At 43.7% G+C, this 27,566-nt stretch overlaps 1 protein-coding gene across 1 annotated transcript in view; it reads left to right on the top strand.

The window, feature by feature from the left end:
• Positions 1-27,566, top strand: part of LOC141056974 (tRNA (32-2'-O)-methyltransferase regulator THADA-like) — a 541,174-nt gene that overhangs the window by 276,205 nt on the left and 237,403 nt on the right. Inside the window, exon 8 of the mRNA XM_073553454.1 lies at positions 25,109-25,277. Within this exon, the coding sequence (XP_073409555.1) occupies positions 25,109-25,277 (169 nt within the window). The remainder of the gene's footprint in view (positions 1-25,108; positions 25,278-27,566) is intronic.

The raw sequence follows: 27,566 nt of genomic DNA, 5'->3' as shown, positions 1-27,566 counted from the left end.
CAGCCCCTGTAAGCACAGTCCTTCGGAGTTCGATGCATGGATTCTTCTGGTGCATGGACTTGAATTGTGCCGACCCCCGTGAAAACATTTACAAAGATAAAAAAAAAAAAAAAAATGAACCTGATATGTAAAAAGTGCTTATCTGACAAAATTCCGACATCATGCCAAAAATATTTCTCAACACTGCATGAATCAGCCTGTGCAGCCGCACACTTGTTTATTTAATCTCAGGGAGGAAAATCCGAAATGATTAATGGGGTGGAGAGATAAATGCACAATCAATGCTGCCTGTTTATTCTGGTCAATAGGAAGAAATGTAACACCATCATTGCAGAATTCTCCAGCGGTTCTGATAAGTGGAGCTCTATAGAGGAAGAACCTGTAGACTGCGTTGTGGATGCTCTGAAGAAGACTTGTCAATTGCAAAAAAAATGTGCATTTTCTTTTTTACCTGGTGTAAATGCCATTTTTCTCCTGAATCTGGCGGGTTTTTTCCTGCACCACTCATTTCCTGAAATATGCCAGCTCCTTTTCCTTTCGTAGCCTTTTTAGCCAAAAGGGTGTGTTACTCAACTCTCCTCTATGGAAGTCTCCTGGAGGTCCATACCCACTTTGCTAAAAAAAAAAAAAAAAAACTAGCTTTATATACAGTGAAGAGGGGACCATATCTCAGGAGCAGGAATAAAAGAAAAACACTCCACACCACATAAATGCCCACAGCTTCTTGTACCGTCCCCAAACTTGTCATCAGTAGGGTGCGGAGGTAGAAGCAGTGTGAGTGTCTCCAGTGCCACCCCCAAATGACAACTCGTTTGAGGGCAGTGCTATAAGCTTAGGGGCGGCACTAATGTTACTCAGTGCTCCTATCAAGATCTTTCATAGAAGCTACGGCGGTGGAGACATAAGCAGAGTGCCAGCGCTGCACTCACATCTCACACAGTGTTCATCATCCATGACCCAAGACGTCTTCATAGAACAGCAATGCAACAAACTAGTAACTGCAGTGCTGCCCCTTGTGAGGTCCTGTTCCAAGAGCGGCGATGGATGATCTGGGGAGTGAGTGCAGTCCCAGCCTCCTGTGACATCACGCTCGAGACTCCTCTCAAACGAAATGTCACAGGGAATACAGTAAAAATCTATATTTACTGATTAAGTAGATGGGGAAAAGTGTAGGGTGTTGTGTGATAAAGTTCATTAGAAAAGTGGTTGGGGTGTAAGGATAGATAGTTAGAAAATACGTTTTGGTGACGGACCTCCCCTTTAAACTGTAGTATATGGAACTTTAGTGCAACATTTTTTACCAGTGAACGGTTTGTCCCAAATTTGGAAATAATCCCCTATTATTAATAAGGATAGTGGATAACTTCCTGATTGCTGGGGTTCCAACCAGTAGAACCATCACAGATCTGGAAAAACAGAGGCTCTGCCTAAAAGTAGTGGAGGTTGAACATGCATACATTTGCTTCATTCATTCTCTATGGGATGGCTGGAGATGGTCCCATAGAGAATGAATGGAGCAAACTCCTTAATAGTTATTTTTTGGGGGGCACAAATATTGCGCCTACAGCTAGCACCAAAGTTATGAAAACTTAATCAGTGCTTTTTTTTAATAACATTTCCGTTTTGCTAGAAAATGTTGATTGTTCTCACAAAGCCCTTTCCATTTAGTCATTGGCCTGTACTGCCGGCCAATGATGAGTTTTCGTCCAGCAGAAAGGATTTGATTGCCAAGTGAATAATCGCTCCTAGTCACCCGGTAAATTTGTGTAGACTTGGCAATGATTGGAAACCATTGTTTCTACAGTGACTTGTGAAAGTATTTGCTACCTCACATCCCAGAATTTCACTGTTTTTTTTTTGTTTTGTTTTTTTAAAGAATCATTTCATGTGTAGCACATGCCTGCAACTATGAACATTTGTTTTTCATTTCTTTGTGAAGCAAACCACAAATAGGACAAAATAACTGAAAACTTCAGTGTGCATAAGTATTCACCCCCCTAAAGTCAGTACTTTGCAGAGCCTCCTTTTTCAGCAATTACAGCTGCAAGTCACTTTGGATAGGTCTCTATTAGCTTTCGACATGTTGCCACTGTGATTTTCGCCTAGTCCTCCAGTTCCTACAAGTTAAATGGTTTCCTCTGGTGAGCAGCAATCTTCAAGTCTGACCACAGATTTTTAATTGGATTAAGGTCTGGGATTTGACTAGGCCACTCCAAAACATTTCCACTTAAACCACTCAAATTTTGCTTCGGGTCATTGTCTTGTTGGAAGGTGAACCTCCATCCCAGTCTCAAATCACTGACAGACTGAAACTGGTTTTGTTCAAGAATATCCCCATATTTTGCACCATCCATCTTCCCCTCTACTCGGACCATTTTCTCTGTCCCTGCTGCCGAAAGACAACCACACAGTATGATGCTGCCACCAACATGTTTCACTGTGGGGAGCATGTTCTTGGGGTGATGAGCTGTGTTGGTTTGGTGCCAGACACAGTTCACCTTGTTGGGCAGAAAGTTCAATTTTGGTGTCATCTGACCACAGCACCTTCCTCTATACATTTGGGGAGTCTCCCTCATGTCTTTTGGCAAACTCAAAATGAGCCATATGCTTATATGTGTATAAGTAAAGGCTTTTTTCTGCCCACTTTTCCATAAAGACCACCTCTATGGTGTGTACGGCTTATTGTTGTCGTTTGGAAAAATACCCCAGTCTCTGCTTGGGAACTCCGCAGCTCTTTGAGGGTTAATTTTGGCCTCTGTGCTGCCTCCTTGATCAATGCCCTCCTTGCCCGGGCTGAGCATTTTGGTGGGCGGCCCTCTCTTGGCAGGTTTGTTGTGGTGCCATGTTCTTTCTATTTGATGATAATGGGTTTGATGGCGCTCCGGGGGATCATCAGAGATTGGGATATTTTGCATAACCCGACCCTGACAAGTTCTTCTCAACATCTTTGTCCCTGACTTGTGTGGAGATCTCCTTGGTCTTCATGGTGTTGGTTAGTGGTGCCTCTTGCTTTAACGGTATTGCAGCCTCTGTGGCCTTTCTGAAAAAGTAAAGTGTGTATACTGACCGAAAATGTGGCACTTAGATTACACACTGGGGGACGTCCTGTCACTAACATGTGGCTTATGAAAGTAATTGCTTGCATAGAAATTTTTAGGGGCTTCATAGCAGAAGGGTGAGTATATATGCACATCCCATTTTTTAGTTATTTATGCCTATATATTTCTCACTTCTCTGCACCAACTTAGGGTCCCGTTATACTAAACGACGCACCAGCGATCCCGACACCGATACGACCTGGTCAGAATCGCTGGTGCGTCGCTACATGATTGCTGGTGAGCTCTCAAACAGGCAGATCTCACCAGCGATCAGGACCAGCGAGCACGGGGGTATCCAGGGTACACAGCGTGTAACTGATGTATCACACACAAATGGAATTACACAAATATTTAAACGCCAAGGGTGGTGAATATTTTTGCAAGCCACTGTACAAGTGATCATTTTACCATGTATCGTACTACAAGTGGAGCAAAAAAAATGCTTTTGCCGAAGTAAAAGTACCCTATGGCACTACGTGAACAATCAAAATACAAGACCTAATAGCATACTGTACTACCCTTTACAACGAGCTGTTGCAAATCTACAATATAGGATTGTAGTTGTTTTTGACCGCCAATGAAATATCTTAGTTCAAATACCCCCTGGCACCATGAGAACAATTTGAATACAAGATTAGATAACATAGTGCGGTACCCAGCTGTTGCAAAACTACAGCCTGCAGATAACTGTAGTTGTTTGACTGCCAATTTTTTATCTTTTGGTACAAGCACCCTATGGCTGGCGTGAACAATCCAAACACAAGACCATATACACTACTACGGTACCCTTTGCAGCCAACTATTGCAAAACTACGATTTGCAGAAGACTGTAGTTGAGTTTGACAGCCGCTGTAATCTTTGGTGACAAGGACCCTATGACATGCGTCAGAATTTAAGGCCGGATAACATACTATTGTACCGCGTGCAACCAGCTGTTGCAAAATTATGACTCAGATGATTGTAGTTGAGTTTGCCCGCCACTGTAATCTTTTGGTACGAGCACCCTATGGCACTGCGTGAGCAATCAAAATACGACATCTAATGACTTGGTACCCTTTATAACCAGCTGTTGGAAAACTACAAGTCACAGACAATTGTAGTTGACTTTATGGCTGCCACTGTAATCTTTTGGTGAGGGCAATCTTGATATCAGACTAGATGGCTACAACCGGCACACCTCTGACTGCACTGCCAGATTATTTTTTTTTTCCATTTATATGTATAATCTTCTTGGCTTTTATTGCACCCAGGATGACATTTACAGCTTGTTTTGCACTGAGTGATATATTGATAGTAATGACCTTGGTCGCTGGTTTCATCACTGTGCACTTTGTGAGCCCGCCGCCGCCATGGTCAGCACAGTTATGTTTGCCCGGTCTGCTTACTTACAGAGACATGGCATTGTTACACAGCATGGGATTGCAGCTGCAGACCATTTCTGACCGCTTACCCCACAATAAGCAGCAGCAGGGGGTGAGGAAAGAACATTGTACTCTGCTTCATTAAGCATAATCGTGTCAATTTATCAGATTAAGGATAATCATGAGATGGATAAAGTGGTTACACATCATTGTTATGGGCTGACGCACTGGAATTTCAGCTGCAGTCCAGTGCAAGGTACATGGAGGGCCATCTACAGTAGTGTAGAAAGTTGTAAATGTGGGTGGCAGAGAAATAGTCAGCCTACAGGCTGGCACAAGAGAGTTGTCCTAGATAGTAAAAGTTTGATTTATAGCCTAAACATAACTTGAAGTGACACCAAGCAATTATAGGATTGCCCCCCTAGAATGATGCCCTTTATAGCATGATGCCCAATAAAAATGATGCCCTTCTAGAATGATGCCCCTTTAGAATGATGGCCCTCTAGAATTATGGCCCCTCTAGAATAATGCCCCTCTAGAATAATGCCCTTTTAGAATGATGCCCCTCTAGAAAGATTCCCTTCTAGAATGATGCCCCTCTAGAATGATGCCCTTTTAATAATTTGTCGTTACCTATGTTTGCAAAAACAGGGATAAATTACTTTCTCGCCTTTGCTCATTGGCCTGTCAATCAACATAGTTTAAGAAGATCTAAGTAATTATTTTTCCTAATCGCTCCCAATTATGTATGTAATGTTGTGTGGAATATAGGAAGACTCCAGCTGTTTTTCAGTTAAAATTGTGCAAAAACCTTAATTGTAATTCAGATAAAACAGGACATTCCGGTACTAGAAAAATTCTGAGTTTTGTTTTCCGACGGATTTTAGCCACGAGTAAGGGCTAGGAATCTGATACGTGTAGGATAAAAACACACAATGATTCTAGCATTGCAAATGTCCCATTTTATCTGAATTACAATAAAGTTTTTGTACAATTTTTCTAAAAAAAAATCAGCTGGATTCTCTCCATATGCTACTCACTCACCACCGAATCAGAGTTGTTTTTCTTGGCTGGGGCGAGGATTGATGGCAATTTCAATTTGGGTGAGCTGGATCTTATTTTATTTTGTACTAGCTGAAGAGCCCGGCGCTGCCCGAGCATAGTAACTAACTATGGTTAGTTATAGCAAATTATAATTATCCTCCATCCCATAGTCCCGTGCCCATATACCCATCATACATATCCTCCATCCCATAGTCGAGTGCCCATATACCCATCATACATATCCACCATCCCATAGGCCCGTGCCCATATACCCATCATACATATCCTCCATCCCATAGTCGAGTGCCCATATACCCATCACACATCCTCCATCCCATAGTCCCATGCCCATATACCCATCATACATATCCTCCATCCCATAGTCCCGTGCCCATATACCCATCATACATATCCGCCATCCCATAGTCCCATGCCCATATACCCATCATACATATCCGCCATCCCATAGTCCCGTCCCCATATACCCATCATACATATCCTCCATCCCATAGTCCCGTGCCCATATACCCATCATATATATCCTCCATCCCATAGTCCAGTGTCCATATACCCATCACGCACCCGCCATCCTATAGTCAGCCATTATGACCTCATAATGAGCGGCGGGGCTTGCAACCTATGATGACATCAGCGTTGCCATGGCAACCATTATGACAACATAATGAGGGGCGGGGCTTGATACACACACGCTTTTTCCCCATTATGTAGATAGGGGCAAAATTGTTTGGTGAATTGGAATGCGCGGGGTTCAAATTTCACCTCACAACATAGCCTATGACGCTCTCAGGGTCCAGACGTGAGACTTTGCCAAATTTTGTGGCTGTAGCTTCGACGGTGCGTATGCCAATCCCGGACATACACACACACACACACACACACACACACACTCTTGACCTTTATATATTAGATATACAATGTAGTGTAAATGTATTAAAATACTTACTGATTGCCGTTGCTTCCATCGCTGCTACAAAACCTTTTTTGGCCAACATAACCTGTCTCAAACTTTTCCGGCTCACAATGAACGAGACAGGGCTTCTTGTCTGTTAGTCTGACCATACACATTAGATGGCTGTTGGCTGAACAATGCTTCGGCCGGCTGATCATTTGACCAACAGACATCTGAGCCAGATCTCCCATATACAGAAGGGCTTGTTTGACCGATCGCTCCTGAATTCTCCTTGAGAAAGCCATCATCTGACATGCCGACCACCAGCTTATCTCTGGTAGAACCAATGCGATTAGCAGTGTGAGATCGGACATCTCTGATTGACATATCTCCCAGTCACCTGTCGGCCAGCGCCGCCATACACATTAGATGTTCAGCCAGACCTGTCATTAGTCTAAGGCCTGAAGTCTTAAGTCTATGATACACAGAACAAAGCCCCATAAGTGACCTTCGGTTCTCCCACAAAACTGATTTCAGATCATGTGGACCAGAATTAGACCGAGCGGGACAGCGCTGGAAATCTGGCAAGATAGTGATCTGGAAGTATTTTAATGCACTTGCACTCCATGACCTACATATACAGTATATCACATCATATACAAGAATCTTTGAAAGGGTTGTCCCACCACTAGGACAACCACTTCTCAATCTGAATGTTTTGCACCCGTCAAGATAAAAACACCTATTCTCACTTCCATGCCGGTGCCGTTCCAGCGACTAATGCATTTGCGTTTCCGGGTCTCATGTGAGGTTGTTGCGTCACGCAAGCCCTGCGCCCAATCCGCGCCAGATTCACTGAGTGGGTAATCAGGAGGAGGTGAGGGAGCAGCCGCGACTCTGACTTCCCGTTGATTATTTATTCGACTGAAAGCGGGGACAGTAACGCCAGCGCTGATTGGGGGACGGATCGTGTGACGTAGCAACTTCAGATGAGCCCTGGGAACGAGAGTGTCAATTCCCCGGTAACTCGAGTGTCGACACCACTAGAATACCACCGGCACGGAAAGTGAGTATAGGTATTTTTATTTTACTAGGGGATGAGTATTGTTTTTTTAATTTTATTTTGTTTTTGTAGTCACATGCCTGTTTCCTGTAAATAAAGATTGAGGGAAGCATTATTGTATTATTTTATAACATTTGTGGGTTTGTTTTTTTTTAATACTTCAAACAACCTTTTTAGTTCTCTGACTATGCAGGAGATTTGGAGTTCTCTAGCATTTTCATGACTATTTTCTCTGTCTCCTTTTCTCCATCTTTACTCTACTCCCCATTTCTGAAAGCAGGGATGAAGGGTAATAGGGAATTGTCCTGCATGTAATCTACAGCCATAAACTCTAAGGAGGTGAATCTGTGCTGTAGGATACATAGCGGTTCAATCCGAAATCTCATGACAAGGTCGGACGAACGATGTTGATTTAGATTTGTGTCTTCTGATTTGTAACAGACTTACTGAATGGAGGAGACGGGTCCAAGAAGTGGTCCACAGTAGAGCATTCTGATATTCTCTGCATGGCCTGACGACTGATGTGAAAAATAGCACCGGTCCATTGACTTTACTCAGAGACCGCTCTCACACACAAAGTGCAGTGATGACTTTCCCTTGAGAAGGTTTAAAAATTAAGTATGGAAACCTTTCCTACTTCTGTTCAGTATATGTAAGAAACCTTTTCATCACTTGTATATTTTGGTATCACTTTAATCCTTCCCACAAATCTGGGTACTCTTTACCTTTAACATAATTGTAATGTGAAACTTCTGTTAACTTCTGACATGTTTATGATTTCTTGACTGTTCCTTATTTTCAATTCCTCATGTTATTTTTGGTGTGACCTATTTGTTGAAAATGATATGATGCGTGAAATATCACAATGTCACATTTGGGTATGAGGCCAAAAAGAGTTTTTCATGTTAAAGTGATCCTGGCATCCTGAACTGTATGTTGATATTTAGTATTGCATTCTTCTTTTCCCATTGGACATGGGCAATAAGTTTCCATAAACTGCTAATCTCCTTTATAGGCTCCTTAAGAAATGATAAAAAAGAGTGAACAAATATGTCACTATAAGTAAATTCCTAAATTCCAAAAAGCAAATCACACTGGCATGTTTAGGGAGGTAATCAATATAATATGTCAAAATGGCTGACGTCTTGTTATACTGAGAGATATCGGACTATAATGTTAATAAAACAGGAGCATGTGCGGTAGGAAGCTCTGCTGCTGTGACCTGGAGGATAACCTATACTAACTACCTTCTCCAGGTCACAGCGTCCGCTCATCTTCCAGAAAGACACTGGACAGCAGTATGAGCAGCCTCTTTTTACCTCCGCACTTCTTCAATATTACATCAGATAGTTAAGATGGACAGCAATGAGAGCATCCACTTAATTCAGCACCCCCCTGTATCTCTAGTATTAGATTACATGGATAAGATGAACAGCAGTGTGAGCAGCCTCTTCATACCTCAACACTCCTGGAATCTTCAGCATTAAATCAGATAGACATGGAGGACAGCAGTGTGAGCAACCTCTTCTTACCTCAGCACTCCTTGTATTTCCAGTATTAGATCAGATAGGGTGGACAGCAGTGTGAGCAGCCTCTTACCTCAGCACTCCTGTTACATCTACTATTAGATCAGATAGACATGTTGGACAGCAGTGTGAGTAGCCTCCTCTTACCTTAGGACTCCTGTTATATCTACTATTAGATCAGATAGACATGTTAGACAGCAGTGTGAGCAGCCTCCTCTTACCTCAGCACTCCTGGTTTCTCCAGTATTAGATAATGTAAACAGGGGTGTACACGAGTGTGAGCAGCCTCTTCTTACCTCGGCACTCCTTGTATTTCCAGTTTTAGATCAGATAGACAGGGTGGACAGCAGTGTGAGCAGCCTCTTCTTATCTCAGCACTCCTGTTACATCCACTATTAGATCAGACAGGCATGTTGGACAGCAGTGTGAGCAGCCTTCTCTTACCTCAACACTCCTGATATCTCCAGTATTAAATCAGATAGACAAGATGACAGCAGTTAGAGCAGCCACTTCTTATTTCAGCATCCCAGGTATCTCTAGTATTAGATTATATTGGGTGGACAGCAGTGTGAGCAGCCTCTTCTTACCTCCTCACCTTTGTTAAGTCCAGTAATTAACTACAGTAAACAGCAGTGTGAGTGGCTTCTTTCTACCTCCGCACTCCTGGTATCTCCAGTATTAGATCAGAATATCCGCTGAGAGAACATCTTCCTACACATTAATTAGGAGTGAGAAACTTCCAATTTCACGTACTCATAGGAACCGATCTTGTTAACATTTTAGGACAGACGTCTGTAGTATAACAAGGTAGCAGAAATTTTATTGAACAATAGTGGTTTCCTTTCTAGGCAAAACAAGTGTGATTTGCTAAATAAAGGTATTTAGAAATGCAATTTTAGTGACATTTTGTTTATTCCTGTAGAAAATTGTTTACCAAGATCACAAATGAGATAGGTGATAACTTACTCATCTTAGGGTGTTCCGGCACTGGGACCCTCAACAATCCTTAGAATAAGGTTCTACAGTGACCTATCTGAATGACGCGGTAATGGAGCATGTGCACCTCCGCTCCTTTGATTGTCTATGGTACTGCTGGAGAAAGCTGCGTTCGTGAGTTCGTTATCTCAGGATGAGTCATTGTGCCCAAGGTCGCACATTTCATTGTAGTGAATAAATATACTAGTTTATGCAAAGTTGTTGGGTTTGTTTTTTTTCGGGGGGGGGGGGGGGGGGGCAACCATTATGTTTATTAGTTCCATCTGTGTAAAGGCACTTGCAGACGGTTATGCCAATGCATTGGAAACCTGAGTTTGTCTTAGAATCTGATCGGATGAATCTTGACGCTTACCTGCTAGTGGAATAGATGACTCACGCGTCACATGTGATCGTAACACGCATCCACCCATCATCTTGGATGTCTTAGAGATGTTTAGACCCCCGTGCGTTACTGGAGTAACGTTCTCATTGACTGGATAATATGGGGGAACCTCTAATGAAAATAGACCTGCTGACAGCCATCAGTGAGTAACTTCTAACAGCTGCAGCGTGCGGCAGCGTCCACCTTACCCCCGCACCGCCTGATCTTTCATGATTAATAAAATAAACCTTTGTGGATTCCAGCCAGGAATGTATAATAGGAAAAGTACTATTAGCTGACTATATATTTTATTAAAGAGGGGTTATGAAACACCTCCATAGTACATGCATGGTCACGTTTTGTAATAAGGCACTACCTATAGTATGCTGTATTCCCGTTCCCATGGTTTAGGATATGGAAGGTGCGTTTTGTTACAGGTTATTAAAATAGGGGTGGTTTTAATGGATTTTCATTTTTTTTCATTTTGTGTTAATGATGTGCATTTGCTAATAGAAATATGATAATGATGCACTCTGTAGGAAAAGGCGGATAGGTCATCTATGTCTGATCCTTGGGGTGTTCAACTACCGGCACCTCCTCCAATCAGCTGTTCCCATTGTCGGCAGCGGCTGGGACTGCTCAGTTGTGGAGGTGCACAGCTCATTTGTGGAGCAGGACAGACAGCTCAGTTGTGGGTGGAGCAGGACAGACAGCTCAGTTGTGGGTGGAGCAGGACAGACAGCTCAGATGTGGGTGGAGCAGGACAGACAGCTCAGTTGTGGGTGGAGCAGGACAGACAGCTCAGATGTGGGTGGAGCAGGACAGACAGCTCAGTTGTGGGTGGAGCAGGACAGACAGCTCAGTTGTGGGTGGAGCAGGACAGACAGCTCAGTTGTGGGTGGAGCAGGACAGACAGCTCAGTTGTGGGTGGAGCAGGACAGACAGCTCAGTTGTGGGTGGAGCAGGACAGACAGCTCAGTTGTGGGTGGAGGAGGACAGACAGCTCAGTTGTGGGTGGAGCAGGACAGACAGCTCAGTTGTGGGTGGAGCAGGACAGACAGCTCAGTTGTGGGTGGAGCAGGACAGACAGCTCAGTTGTGGGTGGAGCAGGACAGACAGCTCAGTTGTGGGTGGAGCAGGACAGACAGCTCAGTTGTGGGTGGAGCAGGACAGACAGCTCAGTTGTGGGTGGAGCAGGACAGACAGCTCAGTTGTGGGTGGAGCAGGACAGACAGCTCAGTTGTGGGTGGAGCAGGACAGACAGCTCAGTTGTGGGTGGAGCAGGACAGACAGCTCAGTTGTGGGTGGAGCAGGACAGCTCAGTTGTGGGTGGAGCAGGACAGCTCAGTTGTGGGTGGAGCAGGACAGCTCAGTTGTGGGTGGAGCAGGACAGCTCAGTTGTGGGTGGAGCAGGACAGCTCAGTTGTGGGTGGAGCAGGACAGCTCAGTTGTGGGTGGAGCAGGACAGCTAGCTCAGTTGTGGGTGGAGCAGGACAGCTAGCTCAGTTGTGGGTGGAGCAGGACAGCTAGCTCAGTTGTGGGTGGAGCAGGACAGGTCAGTTGTGGAGCTGCACAGAACATGTCTGTCCACACTATACTGGCCATGACCAAGTACTGCTCATCTGCCCCCTATTCGCATCTATAGGGGCAGATGTGCAGTACCAGGCACTATTCCTTCGATGGAGCTGTACATCTCCGTAACTGAGTAGTCCCGGCCGACACTGGGATCAGTTGATCGGCTGGGATGCTGGGTCTCACACCCCCAAGGATCAGGCACTGATGACCTATCCTAATGCTAGTCCATGAATGTTAAATTAGTGGACATCCTCATTAAAGGGAACCTGTCAGCAGGATTGTGCTGTGTACACTATAGACAGTGTCATGGTGCCACTTTTATACTGATTAAAATGATACCTGGCTGATGAAATCCGTCTTGTGGTTGTTGTTTAGTCTTTATTTTAAGTTTTCAGTTAATGATATGCTCGTTCTCCGTGGCTGTTTGTGACGGGGAGCTTCATGTATTGCTCTGCTTAGATATTTGTCCTTATGGCTTATGACAGGCCACTGATCCCTCACTGACCTGCCCCTCTTTTACACACTGGATATAATATGGTTTTGAAAAAAAATTCACCTTCATCAGACCGGCGCTTGCGCTGTAGCATGATACATGGGATAATATGCATACCTTTGGGTTTTTTAGACTTAGTTTTATTTAAGACTTTTTTTTTTCTCTGCCGAAGTAGTGACGGAGCCTGCGCCATAGCATCGATCGTGTTCCGATACTGATGTTTCAGTATAATGGCGCCAACCTGACACTGTCTGTAGTTTACTCAGCACAGTCCTGCTGACAGGTTCACTTTAAGGTATGGAGCCTAAGGGAAAGGCCATAAAGAACATCTCAAAAGCAGCAAGTCTTTAGTAAATTTGCAGTGGCAAATATCCAAAGTGTAAATTGTGCCGCAGATTTACTGCATACTTTACTCTGTGTTGTAGCACAAATTGACAGGCAGCAGAAATCTAATACATAGCGGCACTCCATTTACTCTGCAGATTTTCTCACAGTATGTAGACGATATTTTTGTAAAATTGCTTTTTTTTATTCTATGTATTGCTTTATATTAGCACCTGGACAGCAAAAAAAAAAATCTAATTGTTGACATATTTTAGAAGGTGTTGTGCACATGTCCTGTGTCTGCACCATTTGTAGCAAATGCCATCTGTAATATTTAACAGTGATTTTATCAGAACTATACCAAATAACTCAGTAAGTGACACATCGGTGGAATCAGTGTGTCTAACTCTACATCATGGTGCACAAAGATGGGGGGAGCAAAAACCTGGAGAAAGATTCCTTTTGGTTGCCTCACGGATAACCATCTATGACATATCCACCAGATACATACATGTCTGATGAGGCAGATCTCACCTCGAGTACCTGTACCTACCTCCATGAGTGGAGCCAGAGTGAGCTGAATTTCAAAATTTCTATACAATGGTGGTCGGACAAAAGCTGGATCAGGGTACCTCCATTCTTGTAATAGGTGGTGGTCATGGACATCCTATGGATATGCCTTAAGTGTCTCTTGTGCGATAAACCCTTTAAATATGCAAATTACCTATTCAGAGTAGATGATGACTTGAACTGTAGTGCCACCTACTGGAAGTAGTAATCCGAAAAAGTCAATATCAACTCTTTAACGAACCTTCCACATGACGTAGAACAAGTCAGGCATGTCGCTCTCACCAAGGAGAAACGTTACTCCTTAGACCTTAGTCATAGGTCTCTCTCTCATGCAACTATATCAGATCTCTTGCTGTGCACTGAGGAGGGGCAAACACCCCAAACACTTGTCTGCAAATTGAGATTCTGGTTTGGCTTTTATCCTAAAGGGCATGTCACACTAAGAGATATCGCTAGCAATATCGCTATAACTAGTGACGTTATAGCGATATTGCTAGCGATATCGCTATGTGTGATACTTACCTACGACCGGCTCCCCCGCTGGTTATCGCTGATCGCGCGAGAACGTTCAGGACTGTTTCTCGTCGTCAGCTTCCTGCGGCGCTTCCTGCTGTGAGGACGAGCGACGCGTGGAGCCGGGCGGGAGGACGCAGGATCGCCTGGTGTGACAGGTAAGTAGCGATCCCCCGTCCCCAGCGATGTCGCTAGTGAGATCTGCCTATGTGGCAGCTCACTAGCGACCACTTAGCGATGTACCAGCGATCCTGACCGCGTCATATCGGTGGTCGGGATCGCTGGTACATCGCTAAGTGTGACAGTACCTTAAGTCATGTGGCAAGGCTCATTAAAGGGTCAATATTGACTTTTAGGATTAGCACTAAAGTTCATTTTATCTTCCTCTCTGAAGAAGCAATTTGCATATTTAATATCCCAGAGGAGCATTACATGGCCTACAAGTCTCCTTACCCTTTCATGCCGGGCTTGTCTCACCACAAGGAGAGATGTCACCCCTTAAACCAGACCTGGACAAAGTGCGGGCCGGACCAAGACAGTCGAGGGGCTGGATATCCCCACGGGCCGCACCGTGCCTGCCTGCTCTGTTATGAATGGGTCACCGAGGAGAATGGCAGGAACAGGCTAAGCCACCTGAAGACCAGAGAGGTTGATAACTAAGCGGATTGCAGACCCCTGATCCTATCCGCACAACTAGCAGTAGCCGTGAAGCGTTCTTACAATGCCCTAGACGCTTCGTCACAGCTGGAGGACTAACTAAGCCTAAAGACAGAAAGATGAAATCTAAACTGCCCCGGAGCAGATTCCCAAAGGAATAGACAGCCCCCAAAAATAGTGTCGGTGAGACAAAATGAGACCCAAACACAGGCAGAGAACAGACTGAGCAAACGGTGGGGCCCAAGCTGTCTAGACTGGACAGGACAGAAAAGATACTGTCTGCAATCGCACAAAACCCTGAAAAAGTCCAACACTACTGATATACAAAAAACCTGAGCTCACATGATCTCACCCCCGCTAGATCAGCACTCTGGTATAAACTGGAAGCAAAGCAAAAAGATACTAACATAACAGGGGACTGAACAAGCTGCAACATATGAAGCAGGGCCCAGCGCTGCCCCCAGCAGGGAGCACGCTAAACCCTAGCAGCAAAACAGAAAGCAAAAAAAGACACAACCAGATTAGATGCAAAGGATTAGCAAAAGAATCACTTAGCTGAACCATGCAGATCAGGCAGGGGACAAAAGAGCTCCAAATACACACTGAGGAAATCACCAGCAACCTCCAAGAGCAGCCAGCTCAATTATATGCTCCCAGCCAGTAATCCCAGGTTTCCAATTATCGTTGTCAGGTGGGGAACTTCCATCCACCTGGCCAGCTCCACTACTCTCAGCAACCACCAGAGGGAGCTTCGGCTCAGAACTCCGAGCAAGAGAATTCACAACACCGCTCGCTGTCTCCATCTGCCCTGACTTCATTGGTGGAGGAGGAGCCTCCGGCCACTTGCATGGCCTACAAGTTTCCTTACCCTTTCATATTGGGCATGTCTCTCACCACGGGGAGAGATGTTACCCCTAAACATATGAGAGTTCGTTAATGTAATCTCCAAGCTGATGCATTGCATCTTCTCTGATACATAGCAGCAAACTGTTTAGCTCACAGAGGATTGCCTGAGTGTATTATGACTACATTACCTTTCCATGAACGGCAGGCTATCACAGAATAACATTTCCACGTTTAGTCTTTTATTTGTAGCATTGTTTAGACATTAAATAATGAAATACCGTATTATATTTCTCAACGTTTTGCAATGGCAATGTCTTGATCGATGTCTTAATAGTTTTTTTTTTTTTTTTTTTTTTTAAAGAATTCCCAGAAAGAAAGAAAAATACCTAGAATTCTCTGACTATATAGTCATTTTATCACTCTTTTACACTGATTTGTAATCTGGAAATAGTAATTAATGAGTCGTCCTTGTCCTCTAAAGCGAGTGAAGTCAATGCCCTAGAAAAAAAAAAGTAAGGATCATAACAAACATGTGATGTGTAAACCAGTGCGTTTCTTTATCGCACATTATTTTCCTTCTCTTTTTTGTTTTTTCCATCTCGGTTGTCCTTGGTTAGTCATTGTCAAACACTATTTTGTAATGTCTGCCTTTGCCAATATTATCTGTACAAACAAGAAAATACCTGAAAATAGAAATGAAATGCAGGTTACATAGCCACATCGATCCCCTGCTATTTGCATAGTTAGTGGTTGGTCACTTTTCCCCGAGTGACGTGTTGTAGCTGTGATTCAGAGGAGCCACAGGTCAGATTCAATCATTTATGTTCATTAGTAAGCAGTGGTTGGCATGGGTATTTAGCCATTATTTTACAATTTTATTAACGTTGTATGGCCTGTACACACACAGCTTTTTGTTGTCACATTTTTTCTGTACAGTTTTAAACCTGAAGGATTTCCTAGTACCAACAAAGTGAATGAGATTCTTGAAGTCTCATACTTGGCAAGAAAGACAAAAATTACATCTACAGAATGGGAGGATTAGAACAAAGCAACAGCATGTGTGAAAACAACTTCGCTATACTAATAGATCACAGACTGCACATGAGTCAACAATGTGATGCAGCAGCAAAAAAAAGGCAAACACAGTTCTAGGATGTAATACAAGAAGCGTAGAGTCTTGATCACTTTAATTAATTATCCCCCTCTACTCCTCTTTGGTCAGGCCCCACCTGGAATACTGTGTCCAGTTCTGAGCACCACATTTTAAAAAAGACATTGAAAAACTGGAGCAAGTTCAGAGAAGAGCTACTTGGATGGTGAGCGGACTGCAAAGTATGTCCTATGAGGAACAGTTACAGGATCTGGGAATGTATAGCTTGCAAAAAAGAAGATTGAGAGGAGACTTAATAGCTGTCTACAAATATCTGAAGGGTTGTCACAGTGTAGAAGGATCATACTTATTCTCATTTGCACATGGAAACACGAGAAGCAATGGAATGAAACCCAAAGGGAGAAGATACAGATTAGATATTAGAGAAAACTTTGACAGTGAGAGTGATCAATGAGTGGAACAAGCGGCCATGAGACGTGGTGAGTTCTCCTTCAATGGAAGTCTGTCTGAGATGGTTTAGTGAATCCTGCTTTGAGCATGGGGTTGGGCACAAATACCCCGGAGGTCCCTTCCAACCCTAAAATTCTATGATTCATACAACATTGCTTATTTTTTTCCTTGCAGATTTATGTCTGCAGCTGTCAATTCTCTCAGCATTTATGCTGCAGATTTCATCTATACTAATGAGTGGGGAAAAATCTGCACCATAAACGGATGTAAAAAAAATGCCAAAAAAATTGTACCGATTTGTTGCAGCGTTTTTACTGCCAGGAGATACAGAAATTTCTACAGCAAATACTGACATACCCTTAAGGGGTCTTAAGGAAAAAAAACACTTGGTCCCGTACACTGGATACGAGATAACTTAGATTGGTGGAGGTCCAACTGCTATTGTGGTCATGGAGGTGGGGGGGGGGCTGATGTCCTCCGTTCTAGTACTGAGAATTCCCGTGGTTAGACAACCCCCACCCACCTCCATTCCAGCATTTATCATCTATGCTGTAGATATGTGATAATTGTTTTTGAAATATCCCTTTAACCTTCTAACACCACCACAGTATATAACATACATGTCTTAAAGGTTTGAGGGTCTCACCTCTTGGACCATCACCTATTTCCACAACATGGGTCGAATTTGGATCTGACCACCAGTGGCTGGAAAAGTGGTGGCATATGCACCAGGTCTCTCCATTCATTGTTGTGGTAGTTCGTTATACAACTAAGCAAATCCTCTTGGCTGTATTAGGAACTTGCATACCTATAAATGGAAATACCAGATGAATGCACCCCCACCACTGTCTGGTCGAACGCAGGTTGAAAAGGGAGATCTAGGGGATCACCAGACTTCCCAGAGGTGGTACCGTCATCTGTCAGACATTTAGAACATATCCTGTGGATTTGACCGTATGTTGCTCGTGCTACTCTGATGAGCAGCCTGCATGGATTAAATCTGCTATAATGGCCTGTAACGTCTCCGAATTTTTCTCCCGTCGAGCACATCTGGGACATCATTTGTTGCAAATTGCAAATGGAGCGGCCAGCAGTGGATCTTGATGATTTGCCCAAGTGCATTCAGCGCAGTAGAACATTCCTCATACAACCATTAACCCCTTCCTGACATATGACGTACTATCCTGTCCACGTGCCCTGGGCCTTAATGCCCATGGACGGGATAGTACATCATCGCGATCAGCTGCGCTCATGGGGGAAGCGCAGCTGATCGCGGCCGGGTGTCAGTTGATTATCACAGCTGACACCCGGCACTATGTGCCAGGAGCAGTCACACAGGACAAATTGCAATCCAACTTTTGGGGTCTAATTTCTCCTGTTATCCTTGGGGGAAAAAAAAAATTGGGGGCAAAAAGATCATTTTTGTGGAAAAAAATGATTTTTTTTATTTTTATGGCTCTACGTTATAAACTTCTGTTAAGCACTTGGGGGATTCAAAGTGCTCACCACACATCTAGATAAGTTCATTGGGAGGGGGTCTAGTTTCCAAAATGGGGTCACTTGTGTGGGGTTTCCACTGTTTAGGTACATCAGGGGCTCTACAAACGCGACATGACACCCACAGACCATTCCATCAAAGTCTGCATTCCAGAACGTCACTACTTCACTTCCGAGCCCCGACGTGTGCCCATACAGTAGTTTTCTCCCACATATGGGGTATCAGTGTACTCAGGACAAATTGGACATCAACTTTTGGGGTACAATTTCTCCTGTTACCCTTGGGAAAATAAAAAATTGTGGACTAAAAGATCATGTTTGTGGGAAAAATATGATTTTTTTTAATTGTACGGCTGTACATTATAAACTTCTGTGAAGCCCTTGGGGGTTCAAAGTTCTCACCACACATCTAGATAAGTTCCTTGGGGAGTCTAGCTTCCAAAATGGGGTCACTTGTGGGGGGTTTCCACTGTTTAGACACATCAGGGGCTCTCCAAACGCGACATGGCATCGGATCTCAATTCCAGTCAATTTTGCGTTGAAAAAGTCAAATGGCGCTCCTTCCCTTCTGAGCCCTGCCGTTCGCCGAAACAGTGGTCTCCCCCCCCCCCCCCCCCCACATATCAGGTATTATCGTACTCAGGACAATAACTTTTGCAGTCCAATTTCTCCTGTTACCCTTGGTAAAATAAAAAAAAATTGGACCTGAAGTAATTTTTTTGTGAAAAAAGTGAAATGTTCATTTTTTTAAACATTCAAAAAATTCCTGTGAAGCACTTGAAGGGTTAATAAACTTCAACTTTTAACCCTTATAACTGCCTAACAAAAAAAAAATTTTGGTTCCAAAATTGTGCTGATGTAAAGTAAACATGTAGGAAATGTTACTTATTCAGTTTTTTGTGTGCCATATCTCTGTGATTTAAGAGCATAAAAATTCAAAGTTGGAAAATTGCGAAATTTTCAAAATTTTTGCCAAATTTCAGTTTTTTTCACAAATAAACGCAAATTATATGAATGAAATTTTACCACTAACATGAAGGACAATATGTCACGAGAAAACAATGTCAGAATCACCGGGATCCATGGAAGCGTTCCAGAGTTATTACCTCATAAAGGGACAGTGGTCAGAATTGTAAAAATTGGCCTGGGCATTAACATGCAAATCACCCTCAGGGGTAAAGAGGTTAATAACTAGTGATGCGAGCATGCTCGGGCAAGGTGTTATCCGACCATGCTTGAGTTCTACTAGAGTATCTTCGGTGTGCTCGAATACTATGCTCGAGTCACTATGGCTGCGTGTCTAACAAATAGGCAATCCCTGCATGTGTTTTGACTGTCGAACAGCCGCGAGACATGCATCCATGGTGAATCGCATATAGTATTCGAGCATGCCAAAGTCACTCTTGGCACTGGCATGCAAAACACTACTCCACACTGATGAGGGGCAATACCCCGAAACAGCTGTCTGTGCATGGATACCATGTTTTGGCATAGGTGGTTTCCTTCCTTGGAGACTGCCCTTCCCGTGGTTGTTCCTTCCCGGGGAAAGACCTGGCTAGTCATTGCTTGCGTTGAGAAACATGTGATGGTGTCTCCGCGGTTTGTGTTTTGCATGTTTTTGCATATTTCCCATAAGGGATGGGGCATTGCTCTAGAATCACTGCGTTGAGAAACATGTGATGGTGTCTCCATGGCTTGTGTTTTGCATATTTCCCATAAGGGATGGGGGCATTGCTCTAGAATCACTGCTTTGAGAAACATGTGATGGTGTCTCCGCAGTGTTGGATGTTGATCTCCATGAGTTCATTCATCCTCATTTTTCACACTCTTAGCACTGGAGCATGCTCAGATAACACCTTATCCGAGCATGTTGACTATTAATAGCCTTATTGACAACAACCGAGTTTAAACGGTTACTATATGTGGCGCTTGTACTCCAGACTGAATAAATCAAAAAGTTTTGTAAATTTTGTTTCCATCTCTTTCAGCATTTTTACACATCTATCCATCCTGTGATTAACATAATTCAACGACTTTTCCTTCTATTGCAATTTCAATGTTGAGGAGTGTAGCTCTCTTAGACCTGGTGAGACTAGTGTGTTTATTTCCATATGATAATAGCTGTATAATCCTCCCTAAAAGTTTAACTCAAATCTCCAACCACCTAGATTGCGGGACCCTCAGTGTCCCTCCTGCCCGCTGCTGGGATCTCACACTGCTCAGTACAAGCTGCAGCTGTCAGTTAGGCTGGCTGGATTTAGACTGAATACACTTAGACTCACTGACATCTCTCACTCTATAGTCGTACTCCTAAAATGAGTATCGTTATAGACTAATCAGCACAACCTAAAACCGACAAAGGCTGCAGATGCATTTTAGAATTAACTTAGTTTTCCAACGGAGCCTTTTAAACTCTGCATTGTTGGATTTTTAGGGCAACTGAAAATTGGATCCTGCAGTTCACATGACTCATTGCTACTATCATTTTCTTTTTTTCCAATTTTTTTTTTTCCCTCCTTTTCCGCTTTTCTACGCAGTGATGGGAAATGATACAGCAAGCGGGGTTTTCGTTTCTTCTGTTTTCTATAATGAAGTGAAATGTAATTATGTGTTTACTTGCCGAGAACCGCACCTTATGTAACCAGATGCACAAGCGTGTAATAAAAGATCTGCATTTCATACGCTTTTTCAGAAATCCCCAGTGCTCAGTCGCTGCCAGTAGAAAAACTTGGCCGCGCTCCCATTTTCCAGACTTCCCACTGAGCCAGAGCCAAATTCCTTTGGGAAATCATTTCCCCGAAGGTCAGAATTGAAAGGAGGACATTCTTCAGCAGGGCCGTTTCTGTTAATATAGAAATCTAAACATCTGCAACAATATGTGTTGTTTATATGTGCAAGGGAGAAAAAAATGTTCATGCACGTCCTGCGGCTTAATATATTGCAGAGCGGCGTTAATCGGCGCTTGTGGAAAGAATCTGGATGAAGCCTGGACACATTCTTTTTTTTTTTCCAACGTGCAACAACAGTGTTTCTGTGTCTAAGTGGTTTACAACCAGTTATTTCCTCTTTGGAGGAATGATCAATTGTTTAAACATTTTTAGATGTTTTTTTTACGAACAGGTAGCTTTTCTGCATAGCTCCACCCAAAAAAATATGAATATTATGAGCATTACTGAGATTAAAGCGGTTGTACGCTCTCGACAATCCTTACTTGCTAGGAAAGAAAATATGATGAGAAAGTGCCCCCTCTCTACCGGGTCCCCCAGGGATCAGCTGTACTCTGTGGTTAAACTTGATAAGTGTTTAGTTTCCCTGCAGCGCCTCCGTAGGAGACGTCAAGTATTACACCGTGCTCATGGGTTAGTCCCACAATGGTGATATTTTTGACAAAGCATAGCATCTCTGCTTAACTATTGTTATTTAGCCCAACAAAAAGTTTGAAAAGTTTCTTTCTTGTATCTATATTTTTTTTATCTCCTGCTTCTCTGTGCATAGCTGAATCTGCAAACCTCTTATCTGCTAAAACTACATTTCCCAGCAGCACACTGTTTCTTTTTGACATGTTGAAAATAAAATATTGATGGACTGCAACATTGTCCATCACCCCTCATGTGGAGGCAGAGCTGAGCATAGATCAGCTGTGCTGTGCTGGAATCTGTTATAGAACAGCAGAGGTTAGCTGTGCTGCAACCCAATCACTCATGGGTTGTGTGGAATCTTTGGTGCAGGATTATCCTTTGCATAGGCACCTTAGAGTTGAGCTAAGCATAGCTGTGCTGTGTCGGAAACGGGACTTTGTTGTGCTCAAAGCTTATCATTGTTGAATTGTGGATGCATAGCACAGCTGTGCTCTGCAGGAACACGACTTACAGTACAGTTGAGCGTAGCTGTGCTGTGCCCAAAACCCTCCCCCACTGTTTTTCCAGTATAGTGGACGGAAACAATTTAAAGAGGTGGTCCACTTTTAGTTGTGAAATAACTAAAATAACAAACTTAGCCGGTACTCACCCTGTTTGGATCCAGCGGGGTGGCTCCCTGACACTGCTCTGGTCTTGGTGTTCTGGCTTGAATGGAGATGTCATATGGACAACCCACATCACAACTGTAACAAATCACTGAGCCCAAGAGGGTTGTTGACTGCATGTACCGCTGAGCTCTATGATTGAGTGCAGTGGTCATGTGCACTGTCGACATATCATCTCCAATCAGATCGAAAACACTGAGGCCGGACCACATATATTTCAATAAAGGAGGTCCCCTGCCTCCATGTGCCTAGTGTGATGGCCTCTTTTGGCCTGGTGCTCTGCTGTTACTGTGGTTCTCATAGAAGTGAGTGCAGAGCAGCGCATCCTCTCCATCTATCCTCTGGCGCCAGTCGCCATCTCGACAGGTAGTGTTGCGGTAAGGGGCCGGCCTTTCTTCTGGGGATAGGTACAAGTCTCAGAGGTGCTACCGGCATCTTCAATGCAAGGAGCCTTTGAGTATCTCGCCCTTTGATCCCCGGCCATGTCCTATGGGTGTTACCCAAATATGGCACTTCACTGCAGTCCTATGTGACTTGTGAGCGGAGCTGGCCTTTAGAAAAACATTGGTCGGCTCTACTAATATCTAATTTTTTATGAAATACATGTATTACCCATAAAATAACTTACAGGAGGAACAATAGAGAAAGGGTGCAAGAGAGAGTTGTAAGAAAATATTGCCAGTGTGCCCGTCTATGCAGGCGGCCATCTTTGCCCAAAGTAGACGACTTGATTTGCATAGACTCTCCAATGTACGGTCTGCGTCAGCGGCGGTTCTAGTACAGTACGTGCTCTTCCACGTCCCTCGATTCCCCTCTTCCCACAGCTGTTGTGTGTCTGGGTTGCCATGAGAATTCGGAGCTTTACGGTGATGACTCACGGCTCCACCACAATGATGTCTCTTTCCTGTGGATGCTTAAACCATTAGCAATCAAAGAAAACCCGCAAGAGTCAGCAGCGGAGGAATGCACACGGCCTTCCAGCTGATCATTTATAAATAATGCAAAACTGACATTGGCAAGAAGGGAATAGAATAGGTGACTCACCGCCCCAAAAAAATAAACCCGGCCATATTAAGAGCCTCGGGCTCACGACACGAACGTCAGGAAGTGTCCTCAAATGAATCTTACAATAAACGGGATTATTTTCCATCTTCATAACCGCACCTACATCATGAAATATTGCATCAAAAAAGACAACCATAACCATTTCACAATAACTAACGAATTAACGCTGCACTCTGTAACACTATAGTATCCAAACATGGAGTGCATGAAATTGGAATTGCATTACTGCTGCAGAAACCATGTTAAAAAATGAAGATACTTACTGCATAAATTGACCAATTCGTGAGAGCCCATCAGCCACAACAAGGCGTACCTCTTTGTCACTGGCTGTTGGGCCAGCAGGATAGGAGCCTGCGTTGCAAACCTGACAAGACCCCATTATTGTCTATAGGGATAATTGTCTGCTTTGTGTTAGAAATAGTGCCACACCTGTCCTGAGGTTGATTCTGGTATTGCAGCCTAGTTCCAGTCACTTCAGTTTCACAAAAAAAAAAAAGAGAACTGGAAAACTGATATATCTTTCATTTGGAAATTCTCTCCAGTGTGAGTTATTTCATATATCCTATATTCTGATTATACATTTTAGATGCCTGATGACTGCCAGTCCAATAATAGATCTCCTAATCATTCTTTGATTTATGCAATATGTGACGTTTCCTTTTTTATTCTTTAATATCCACAGGCAAAAATTAAAGTGCTACTTTTATAATAATTATATAGGGTATTATAATTCCTATTGCATAGCTTTCTTAGAACTGATGAAAGTGATTATCAACACTTAAATGGAATATGTCAGCAGGGTTTTAATATGTAATCTGAGAGCAACATGTTGTAGGGGCAGAGACCTTGTTTTCAGCAATCATCACTTACCAGGCTGTGTGTTGCTGTTTCAATACAATCAGTTTTATCAGCAGGAGATGATCACTATCAGACTAGCTTCCACATGCCTCCTAGTCATCCTGCTATGTGTAACCCCGCCCCGACTACTGTTGGCCAACTTTCAGCCTATGCACAGTATACACAGAAAGGTGCCAATCGGAGGTGTGGGTGGGGTTATACAGAGCTCCACATTCTGAGCACTGCTAGATCTGCAGGAGAGAAAACAGGGATTGTATAAAAATGACAACATGCAGACCAGCAAGAGACACATCACTGGAATCAGGATCTTGGCCCTTACATCATGCTGTTCACAGATTAGATAGCAAAAACTTGGTGACAGCTTCCTTTAAACACCATTTTGCTGTTTTAAACTTCACTCGCTACTGTAATTTCCGCCCTTTTCAGCCTCTTCTATTACTTACCTGTAAGTTTGGTCTCTTCTCCTCCTGAGAGCAGGCAGTAGTTTGTCCCATGTGACCCAAAAAGTGCATTGCACTGAGCTGCTGCTAACTTCTCTTCTCCAGTCTTCTCCCCTGACCTGGAACTTCAAAGAAAAAATTTCTCTTTCTAGTGGCAGCCATTGTACCTTTTCACTTTTTGGCTGTTGATGAAACCTGGAATTCTGCATATGTTGGGAATTGATTGTAAGCTCTTCTGATCAAGGTTTGAAGGATTATGTCCTCCGTTCAGTGTTTGTGTTAAATTAGGATTCTACATAAATGTTCTTGTTTTTGTGTTTTCCCAGATGTGGTCACTCGCCAGTTCACCGTTCACGGGAGATGGCAGCACAGGCTCTTGTTCCCTTTCTTATGGTACAAGACATTCCTCAAACTGCAGCAAACTTGCTCCAGAGCCTGCCACTTACCAGCAGCTGTACTGTTCGGCAGAACCACGTCCATGGTGTGCTTCTTCAGGTATTGGCCATTCATTACTTTTTTCCTGAATTACTAAAGCCCCCGTTACACACTGCGATATCGCTAGCAATATCGCTGCAAAGTCACCGATTTTGTGACGTTGCAGCGATATTGCTAGCGATATCGCTGCATGTGATACTTACCTCCGACCGGCTCCCCCGCTGGTTATCGCTGATCGCGCGAGAAGCTGCTGGACCATTCCTCGTCGGTCACTTCCTGCGGCGCTTCCTGCTGTGATGACGAGCGACGCGTGGAGCCGGGCGGGAGGACGCAGGATCGCCGCGTCTGACAGGTAAGTAGCGATCCCCATCCCCAGCGATGTCGTTGGTGAGATCTGCCTGAGTGGCAGCTCACTAGAGACCACCTAGCGATGCACCAGCGATCCTGACCGCGTCATATCGCTGGTCGGGATCGCTGGTGCATCGCTAGGTGTAACGGTACCCTTAAAGTACCTATCGCTAGTCTGTGGCTGCTATTGTCTTCCCCTGCCCTGATAACTGAATGGTACCTTGCTTGCAGAGTACAAGCAGTCTGGTATGTGGACAGAACGGGATAGAGAAGGCGAAACTGAGCTGAAAACATTCAGAATAACTTGTATTTTACATATTGAAACCTTTGGTGTTTGTGTACGGGTCCAGGGGGTGGTCCTACTAGTGATTGACAACTTTCTGCAAGCACAGTCATACAGGGAAAGACTGTCAATCACTAGTTGAACCGCCCACTGGACTCATACATAGAAGCACCCAAGATTTTAATGAATACAATGCAAGTTTTTCAGAAGCCTTTCCCACAAAATTGCATATTGACCTGATCAGCCGCTCCTGCTGTATAACATCCTGCCTGCAGGTCACATACCATTTTCAACATGACAGGTTTCCTTTAAATAAAAAGAGCAGCCCCAGACTGATGACAAGTACTCTTTAAGGGTAAGTTCACACTAGGCATTCTTTTAGCGGTTTTTTTTTCTGCCGCAAAACCTGATCTCTTGGCAGGAAAGAAGCTGCAGGCAAAATGCAGGTTTCCCTATAGTCCTATTCTATAAAATCGAGGTTTTGGCACAAAAAAAACCCATCAAAACCTGATACCTGTGTTTTTTTCACCTCCCATTCACTTCAGTGGGTGAGAAACGCTGAAAGAAGTGACGTGCTACATTGTGCAAAAAAACTTGCAAAGCGCAAAATCCTGATGACAAAAATACAAGCTGTGTGCATGAGATTTCTGAAATCTCATAGGCTTTGCTGGTTTTGTAAAACGCAGCTAAAAATTTGCATTAAAAAACCACTGCAAAAAATGCCCAGTATGAACTTAACCTAAGGGAAGTCTGTTGGGGCAAAATGACTGTTCAAACCAAGTACAAGTGTTTAGCTTGGTTGTGCACGTTTCCACCTACTTATTTTCCATCTTTCTCCAGCTCTCTCTGGCTCCAGTAACGCCAATTCAAGAAGAGGGGTCAGAGATGGAGACAAAATAAGTAGGTGGGAAGTAGGTGGTGCACTGAGCTGCTCGGCCACGCCAAGGGTGCACCGAATACCTGTGCTTGGTTTGAACAGTCATAATGTGCTGACAGACTCCCTTTAACAATATATTATTGATGTTGTAAAAATCTTTTAATTCATCATCTTGTGCTCGCAATATGCAACAGAAACTCCTTAAAGGCCGTGTCCTGCACAAAACTTACTTCACCTATCCACAGGCATAGGTGACACATCTATTATCACTTGGACGGGGGTTTGACCCATTGGAACCCACCAATCACCAGAACGGAGATCCTGTAGCGAAGCAGTGAGGATATGCAACCGCCTCTCCATTTCCAGGGTCTCTCGGCCTGGTGGTCGCACGTGCTCACTATTGCTCCATTCACACAGGGCGCTTTGCCTTTTTACTATAGGATTCCTTCTTTTGAATTTTTGAGAAATTGTGGCAGGAGGAGAATCCGTCCATTGCATATGATGGCTATAGGAAATGTCAGGCAGTAATAGATGTTCCCTATTGACACATATGTAGCAGTGCTGAGTTTATCGCTTGGCACAAGTCATTGCTATTATTGTAAAGTGAACTCAGCCCCTTATCTTTACTAAGTGACTTATCACGGTACACAAAAGAAACCGCCAGAGGTTCACAGTGCAAACCTATCTTTAGGGAAAAGTGATTAATACCATAGTGTAAAGGCCCCGTCTCACTAAGCGACTTACCAGCGATCCCGACACCGATATCAAGGTGTCAGGATCACTAGTAAGTCACTATGTGATCGCTGGTGAGCTGTCACACAGACAGCTTCACCAGCGATCA

The sequence above is a fragment of the Dendrobates tinctorius genome, unplaced genomic scaffold (genome assembly GCF_039654945.1).
Source record: "Dendrobates tinctorius isolate UK_male_01 unplaced genomic scaffold, ASM3965494v1 ptg000201l, whole genome shotgun sequence".
NCBI classification, from domain to species: domain Eukaryota; kingdom Metazoa; phylum Chordata; class Amphibia; order Anura; family Dendrobatidae; genus Dendrobates; species Dendrobates tinctorius.
This window is presented reverse-complemented; position numbering and strand designations above follow the sequence as displayed.